Consider the following 9,352-nt stretch of genomic DNA (forward strand, 5'->3'; position numbering starts at 1 on the left):
ATAGCTGAGCAGATATTGCCTGTACAGTATCTCTAACAAGTGACCATCTGACCTTGCTTCAAGTTCATCGGAATAAATGATATTTTTAGGCATATAGTACTTTAGAAGAGCAAGTACAAATTGTAACAAATTACAGAGTGTGGGAAGTTACATGTTGAAATTAATTATTTCCTCTATCTTAATGACTCCCTAACCCAAATCTTCATGGAGTTTCAGAGGCTGCTTTGCAGCCCATGGATTTTTTCAGTGCATCTTTGACATCCTTATTCCGTAAGGTGTAAATGAGGGGGTTGAGCAGAGGTGTGACAAATGTATAAACCAAGGCAAGCTGCCGGTCCTCGTCCTCTGAGGTGCTGGACTGGGGACACATGTAGACAAGGGTGCAACAGCCATATTGCAGTAGGACCACAGAGAGATGGGAGGAGCAGGTGGAGAATGCACGTCGGCGCCCCTCTGCAGAGCGGATGCGTAGAATAGTATTGGCAATAAAGATATAGGAAATGGAGATAAGCAGAAAAGGGAGAGTCAGCACAAGGATACCCACAACAAACAGGACAGCTTGATGCACGCGAGTGTCCCCACAGGCAAGGCGTAAGATAGGTGGGGCATCACACAAGAAGTGGTTGATCTCCAGGCGGTGCCCACAGAAGGGGAGGGTGAAGATTAATGCAGTGAGTTGCAGATCCAGGTAAAAAGCCAGGCTCAGGGAAGCAACCATGAGCTGGATACATCGCTTCTGGGTCATGGTGAGGGTGTAGTGAAGGGGATGGCAGATGGCCACATAGCGGTCATATGCCATGACAGCCAATAAGAAACAGTCAGTACCACCAAGGGTGCAGAACAGGAACATCTGAGCTGCACAACCAGCCAATGGGATGGGTCTTTGAGCCCCAAAGATGTTGGAAAGCATCAGGGGCACAACAGTCGTGGTGTAACAGATCTCTAGGAAAGACAGGCTAGACAGGAAGAAGTACATAGGTGTATGTAAGGAGGTGTGGGTGTACACAGCCCAGATGATGGCAGTGTTACCGCAGAGGATCATTATGTAAAGGAGGAGGAAGAAGAAGAAGAGGAGGGCCTGGGTCTTGGGGCAAGTGGTGAACACTCGGAACACAAACTCAGTGGGGCCAGACTGGTTAAGATAGAAAGTGTTGGGAGAAGACATTTCATCTGCCAAAGAGAAGTACAAAGTCAAGTTGAATAAGCAGTAACTGAATAACCTAGATAAAATAAGAAACTCTCTGTTTTATTCTTAGAATGTTAGAATCATAGAAATATGGAGATTCAAGGGTCTTTAAAGATCATCTCAAGCAACTTTCTTCATCTCTATACCTCTTTAGTATTCCAATCTACATAATGATAGGATTGAACTAGATAATGTCTAAGATCTCATCTAGGGCTAACATTCTATATTGTATTTTCTAGTTTCTTTTCCAATGCTGACATTCTATATTTTTTGTTCTAAAGACAGTCACCTGGCATTTATTAATCACCTACTATATACCATGCCCTGTGCTAAATGCTGGGGATAAAGAAAAAGACAAAAAAAACAGTTCTGCTCTCAAAGAACTCACAGTCTAAAACAGGAGACAACATGAAAGTAACTATATACAAACAAGATATATACAGAATAAATTAGTGCTAGCCTCAGAAGGAAGGCCAAAAATTAAGGAAGAACAGAAAAGTCTTCATGCAGAAGGTGGGACTTTAGGTGAGACTTGGACAAATCTGGGCAAATTAGGAAGGAGAGATGAAGGAGGAGGAAATTCCAGGCATGTGGGACAGTCAGTGAAAATGCTCAGAGTCAGGAGATGGAATGCTGTGTGCAAGAAAGAGCAAGGAGTACAGGGTCATCAGAGACCAGCAAGATGTAAGATAGGAAAGGTAGGAAGAAGGTAAACTATGAAGGGTTTTAAAATTCAAACAAAGGATTTTCTATTTCACCCTGGGTATAATAAGGAGCCCTGGAAGTTAATTGAATGGGGGGTAGAAGGGTCAGGGTCAGACGTGAATTTTAGAAAGACCAATTAGATAGCTGAGTGGAAGATCAGATGAAGTAGTGGGGGGCAGGAGGCAGAGAGATCAAGCACCAGGCTTTTGCAATAGTCCAGGTGTGAGGTGATAAGGGTCTGAACCAAGGTGTGGCAATACGTGAGAAGAGAGAAGGGGGAATGCACTGGAGATGTTATAAAAGTAGAAATGATGATGTTTGACAACTAATTGGATATGATGGTTCCCTTGAAATGCTGATATTCTGTGTTTTAAAGTTACTTATAGTCCTGATATTCTTCATTCTATGTTTGAAGGTACTTTCTAGTTCTTAATTCTGTGTTCTAGAGTCTCCTTTAATATTCTAAAATGACATATTTTTAAGTTCTCAACTTGGACATTCTTTAAGTATGATACTATTTAACCCATCATTTCGTAATCATCAATGATCTAGGCTAAACACCATAGGATCACAGATTTAAAGGTGTTCTGGAACTTAGAAGTCATTGAGTCTAACTATCTCATTTTCAGATGAGAAAACTAGGATTGAGAAAGGTTGTATGACTTACGTAGGCTTATGCAGCTGGGTTATTGAAGACAGACTTGAGCTCAGGTCTTGACTCCAACCACAGCACACTATCTATTACACCACTCATCTATGACATAGTCTATGGGTCCTAAAGAATTGTTCAAACACATAGAGGTAATTTACATGGGCTCACATAGCTGATAAGCATCGAAGGCATTACTTATATCTAAGTCTTCTGGTCTTTAAACCTACCATGCTGTCCACTATTCCATGCTGCTTCTCTATTTAATATTTTAAACATATCAATTATTCTACTCTGATTTCCTTTCCTGGAGCTTATTATGTCTTCCATCTAATGATGCTTGCTGCTATTTCTCTGTGAATAATCTTCACTTTGTTTAGCATTGATAGAAAGGGCAGGTGAATGACTGATATTCCAGTTCCCACTCTATCCCTGGTGACCCTAATTAAATTGTTTCTACTATCAGCCTTGTCTTACTCATTTGTAGGATGAGGTTAATACTTGTAGCTTGTCGGCTATTATAAAGGCAGCTAAGTGGTTCAGTCTGGGTGATCTTGGGCAAGTCACTTGACTGGCTTATCTAAGTCTGTTTCCTCACATGCAAAATGAGGATAATAATATCTACCTCCATTATAACAGAGTTGTTCTAAGGATCTAATGAAATAACATATGTAAGAGCCTTGGAAACCTTGAAGAACTATACAATTATGAACTATTATTGTTTCGACGATCAAATAGAATATTGAATACAAAGTTTTCTCTAACTCTCAAACATTGTGCAGATGTAAATTAATATTGTTTGCCAAGAAAAGTTACAAATAGTTTGATGTGATTGAATTACCAAGTTACAGTAATATAGGTAGTAATTTTTCCCAATGGCAATAATTACTAATTATTTTAACGTATGAAGCAAAATAATATATCATAAAACAAATACTTTTAATCAAACTCAGAGTGTATCATCCCTAGGATCTTAGATTAATGATCACTTGCACGCACGTAGTCCATTCTTCAGGTCAGAGGTCTTCTCCTGGGTCTTTGAATAGTTCATGGGACACTGGTGGAATTTAGGTGATCTGTTTGTTACCCCTTGCTCTCATGGTGTGACCAACCTGCCTCTTTTCCCATCACATATTCCTTGGATGTCAACTTCCACATATCTTCCCATGCTCTAATTATCATTGTTTTTGTATTACACCCACCATGTGTCTCTATTGCCTCTTGAACTACCCATGACTAAGGTTTTTGAGATTGTGGGGTTTTGTGATTCATCGACATATGGAAATGTTCTGGGAGAGTATTGGGTTCAAAATCTTGTCAAAAATCCTGGGATTATTGAAAACATCTCTAGGTTTTTGAAATTCAAACAAACTTGGCTTGCTCTCTTACTTTAATTCAATTTGGGGAAGTCATTGTTCATATGTAATAGCTACTCAAGAAAGACAGACACAGACACAGAATTAATGATGACCTGACAATTCAATTGTATGGGATGCCCAGTGCAGAGTCTAAATTTAGGAAGAATTCCCTGTAGATGGTGAGATCTTTGGGATGTCCCTAAAAGTGACTGACATCATGCCAATTTTTATATGACTTAGAATACTCTATAGATTTTTCTCTTATCTTTATGGTTATTCTAAAGAATTAGCTTGATTCTCATAGCTTAATCTCATGATTAAAAATGAATGAAACTTCCTGTTATTCAGACTGTTAATTTTTATAGATGATGAATTAAGAATTCAGATAAGTAATTGTCCTGCCCAATGTTACCTAGCTAATAAGTATTGGAATGCACATTTAAACTCAAGTCTCCTGTCTCTATGGCCAGTACTGTTTCCAATACAAGCTTTTACTCATAGGACATGTAGGAGAGAACTCAAGTGGACAAAAATCTTTTCCATATATTACTCAAAGCTTTTTATGAAAAACCAAAATGCTACTTTTCCTTTAAACTTACTGCCTCCTTTGGGCATGCAACATCACATTCTAGAAACGAAGATTAAATTAGCTCTTACCTGGCAGAAGCTCTTCTGCAGGACAGAAACAATTTTAGGACTAATGGAAATAGAAGATCATATGACTATAGAAGTACTTTGGGTCTTCACAGCTGGTGTGCAAGCCCCACACCTGAGGGAAGAGGAAGAGGAGGAGGAAAGGAAAAAAAAAGATAGGACAAGAGAAGAGCAGTCAGTAAAAAATAATTACCAGTAATTAGCTGTCACTTCCCCCAATAAGTATAATCTTTGCATTAAGATTCTGATGACCATCATCGAACTGAAAATATTATAGAAGCTCAGAGTAGGAATGGAAGGCAAGAGCTGTCTAGGCCTACCCATAGTGGAACTAAAATCCCATCTACAACATTGTCCAAAAGGGGTCCTCTAGCCTTTGCTTAAAGCCTTCCCGCTTCTTCAACTTTGGCTTGGCACTAATAATGAGAAGGGTTTTGCTTACAGGGAGATGAACTCAGTTTTTCTCCAATTTCTACTCATTGCTCCTTTTCTGCCCTCAAGTCAAACAAATCTAATGCTTTTTTTTTCAAAGAATAGTTCTTTAAATATTTGAATAGAGCTACCACACCTCTCCTAAGTCCTTTAAAATGTGTTAAAAGCACTCGTCTCTCATTATCAACTTGACTTTTAGTAGGCATTATGCTACTTATCATCTCTGTGACATGAACAAGCTATTTCCCATCCCTGAGATTTAGTTATCTCCTTAGGAAGATGAGGTTTCATTAGATCAAACCCAATATGTCTTCTAGCTCTAATACTTGTGATCCTGTCTATTCTCATTGCCCCTTCCCCTCTATAGAATCTGCAAGTGATGGATGGGGAAGGTACTCCTACTGGGAAGTAGACAGTCTTTTTTGAGACCCCACCCACTGGACTACATGGACCTGACTGCCAAAGCTGAGTTGTGAACCAAAGCCCATGAGAAACTGAGATTGTGACAACACATTGGACCCTTAAGTATAAGGTTGCTGGATAGATACAAGCAAAGAATGACAAAGACATACTTAAGTGGGGCAAGAGAGAAAACTTCAAGTATTTGAAGGTCTGTCACATGGAAGATGGATTTGATTTATTCTAGTGTATTGCAGAAGCAGAACTCAGATCTTTGGGCTGAAATTGGAGAGAGACAGATTTGAGTTTGGTGACCTTATTCAGTTGTGTCTGACTCTTGTGACCCTGTGAACCACAGCACACCAATACTGTCCATGGGGTTTTCTTGGCAAAAATACTGGAGTGGTTTGCCATTTCCTCCTCCAATGAATTAAGGTCGATAGAGGTTAAGGGATTTGCCCAGGGTCACATAGCTAATAATTGTCTGATGCCAGATTTGAATGCAGATCATCCTCACCTCAGGCAAAGGGCCCTATCCACTGAGCCACCTTGCCACCTATCTACCTCTGGTGAATTGTGTCTAATGGCAGCCATTTCTAGGGCTAGAGGTGGGGAAGAATTTAAAAAAAAATAAAAAAAGAAATTTGCATAATAAGTTTTTTTGTATATTATTTGGAGGAAGTAGCCAGTTGGACATGGTAGATTTGTTGTTTCATGTGCAATCATCTTTTTTATTGTACTGTTATGGGAATGGTTGTTTTGTGAATTGAAAATAAAATAAATTTAAAAATTGCATATATGTATATAAATAAAAAGGCATGGATCCCTAATGATCTGGACTGAAGGAAGGAATAATCATATTAATGAATCTTGGATCCATTGATGTATGGGAGCACAAGTATTCCTCTTATGATTAATTTAAATTGGGTGATTGATTGTTAGTCAATTTTCAATTGTTTCATAGACAGAGGCTCTTTTGTTCAGCTAAACTCTTCAGCTAAACATAATTAATAAAAGAATATTGGAAATGAAAAAAAAGAGAGTTTGGAAAAACTTCCTAGAAATGAGTCATTCCAAAATCAAATGCTATATCAGAGGCTTGGTGATCATTTTTGAGAGATTTTTTTTGAGAAGATTTCTGTTCACATATGTATTGGCTAAGACAATCTCTACATCTCTTTCTACACAGATTTTTCTGTGTTTCTTCGAAATAATAATGTGCCCAAAGGAAAACAAAGAAGTAGTAGTATGTTTTTTCCCAGTTTGAAGCAGCCTAGCAAATTCATAGAATCATGGAACTATGGAAAGCCCTTCAACATCATTGGGTTCTGCTACTTTACTTCATAGATGAGGAAAGTGAGGTCCAAATATGTGTAGTCATTATCCTGAGGTCACAGAGCTGGTTAGTTTTGCAGTGACAGTTCAAACTTTGGTCACCTTATGCCCAGTTCAATGTGCTGTTTGCAGAGAAGTCATAATGATCAATGAAAAGCAGCTCTGTCTCCTCGTGGAAAGAGCATTGAATGGAAAGCTAGGGTTATAATTCCAATTCTATTACTAATTAGCTGTATGAACTTAAACTAAGTGTTTCCCTCAATTTCTTTGCCTGTGAAATAAAGGACATGGACTAGATAATTCTTTCATGCAAGAGAGAAATGAAAGGCAGGCATTTACTTCCACTAATCAGACACAATTATATTCATCAGGAAAGAGGATAAAACACTTCATAGGAATTCCATCCTTCATTGGAAGCCAACATTGTTGTGCAAAGAGTATAGAGTCAGAAAGCCAGGGTTGTAATTCCAATTCTGTTATTAATTATCTGTATGAACTTAGACAAAGCATTTCTCTTTTCTGGCCTTCACTTTCCTTGACTGTAACATAGAGGAAATATACTAGATGATCTGTAATATTTCTTCTAAAAATTCCATAATCCCAATACCTATATTCTTTCTGCTCTGCCTACTAATCAGCAATATAAACAGAATAGATGATCTCTGGCACATTGGTGGTACTTGAAGAATATTTGAATTGAGCTGTATAGAAGCTTAGGTGTGACAGATATATAGCCCAGGCTATAGGAGAGTAGTGACTTTCATACAATAAACATTGTATAGATCATGGGATTCTACCCCCTCCCTTCTAGTGACTGTGTTTTTATCGTCACTTATCCCCCTTAGTAATTAATAACAGATGACCACTCTGAGAGCTTCATTGGTATTACCTAAATATGAGAAGTTGTTCAGTTGTGTCTGATTCTTTGTGACCCCCTTGACCTTATTGTCCATGGGGTTTTCTTGACAAAGATACTAGAGTGGCTTGCCATTTCTTTCGCCAGTGGATTAAGGCAAAGAGAGGTTAAATGATTTGCCCAGGTGACACAGTTAGTAAGTGTCTGAAGCCAGATTTGAACTTGGGTCTTCCTGATTCCAGGCCCAGGATTCTATCCACTGAGCCACCTAGCTAATATGAGAAGACATGGAAGCTTTTTTGTGTTTTGGACCCATTGTGCAGTTAGTCTGGTGAACTCAATGAATTCCTTCTCTGAATAATATTTTCAAATGCATAAAAGGAAATAGATTATAAAGAAAAAAACAATTATATTGGCATACAGTTATCAAAATATATTTTAAAAGTTTATAGACTGTAGGTTAAGAACCTCTTATGTAGTGTATTGTCTCCAGGGACATTGGGAATTTCTGTACGAAGGGTTTATGGGAAGAATGGGAAAGAATGATACAGGATCAGAAGGGTTTATGGGATGACATGGGGAAGAATGATACAGGATCAGAAGTTGTTGATGGGTTTGTCATTTACACCTTACAGGTGAGGTCACCCATCCAAGAGATGAAGGATTCATTAAAAGGACCTTTTAGGAGAAGGATTCTGAAATCTTGCTTTGATGACCTCCTAAGGGAGATAGATTTCCTGCAAATTAAGTGTGTGGGAGAGACCTAAACCTTAGTCCTTCAGGAAGTATTTTTATGAAATTTTGACTGGGATCAGTGGCATTTCCTGAGACTTTGGACTGTAAGGATGAAGGGGATTAACTACAGTGGAGAATGGTAAGGATTGACCTGTACTTTTCCCACTATCTCTCTAATATCAAATGAAATTACAGCCTGATGTATGAAGCTAGTCTAAAATTTTCTCAAGATTGTCTGAGTCAACCTGAAAGCTCAAAACAACTGATCAATAAGGATTTTTTCTTATTGCTATATCATGGTCAGCACTATGCATTGTTCTATGGGAGATAAAGGGAATAAGATCAGAACTTGGTTCTTACTCAGACTCAAGGAAAATCTAAGCTAGCATACCTGCCACATCAAACCTATGATTTAGATCTATTATTAAATCTATGATTCCATGATCATATGACCTCTGCAACCTTGGGGAATTAATTTCCTCTCTCTGGAAACCAGTTTACTATGGCAAAATGTGAGGCATTAAGAGAAAATTATTGCTATTTCATTAGACTCCTAAATCCTGGGATCCCAATACAGACAATTAAAATGAAAAGAGTTAAATGGAATACTCTTACCATTTTCCAGTGAATCTGACTCCATCAGCCATCTAGGGAAAAGCTCTGATCTGAAGGTTGATTTTTGTTCTGAGATCCTCCCTGAATAGTCCTTCTGGAGGACTCACCTACTCTCCCCTTCCTCTTTACTTTGGGTTAACTGAAAAGTATGGAGTCCCCCAGAAAGGAAATGCCCTGGCCAGTGGACATACTATTTGTCTCAGATTTGAAGTTGATCCTCATATAGATGAATGTTTTGATTGCCTTTGGTGTCTCTTAATACTTGAGAATCTTGGAAAAGAGGCATTTTGAGAGTGTGGTACTTGGGGGTACCATTGGAGCCTCCTAGACCTGGGTTGTGGGTATCTGCTAAGCAACAGGAAATCTAACAAAGACAGTTCATCGCATCTTGATTAATAGTCTAGCCATGTCTGTTTCAGTCAGTTTAT

At 38.5% G+C, this 9,352-nt stretch overlaps 1 protein-coding gene across 1 annotated transcript; it reads right to left on the bottom strand.

Moving 5' to 3' along the window:
* Positions 1 to 202: 202 nt before the first annotated feature.
* On the bottom strand, positions 203 to 8,949 carry LOC114041680 (olfactory receptor 10Q1-like). The gene is made up of 2 exons (XM_027860255.1): positions 8,925 to 8,949; positions 203 to 1,170 (listed from the first exon to the last, which is right to left on the bottom strand). The coding sequence occupies exons 1-2, from the start codon at positions 8,947 to 8,949 to the stop codon at positions 203 to 205; spliced, it is 993 nt and encodes a 330-aa protein (XP_027716056.1).
* Positions 8,950 to 9,352: the final 403 nt, after the last annotated feature.

Source organism: Vombatus ursinus, unplaced genomic scaffold, assembly GCF_900497805.2.
Source record: "Vombatus ursinus unplaced genomic scaffold, bare-nosed wombat genome assembly UNPS02014177.1, whole genome shotgun sequence".
Classification (NCBI taxonomy): Eukaryota; Metazoa; Chordata; class Mammalia; order Diprotodontia; family Vombatidae; genus Vombatus; species Vombatus ursinus.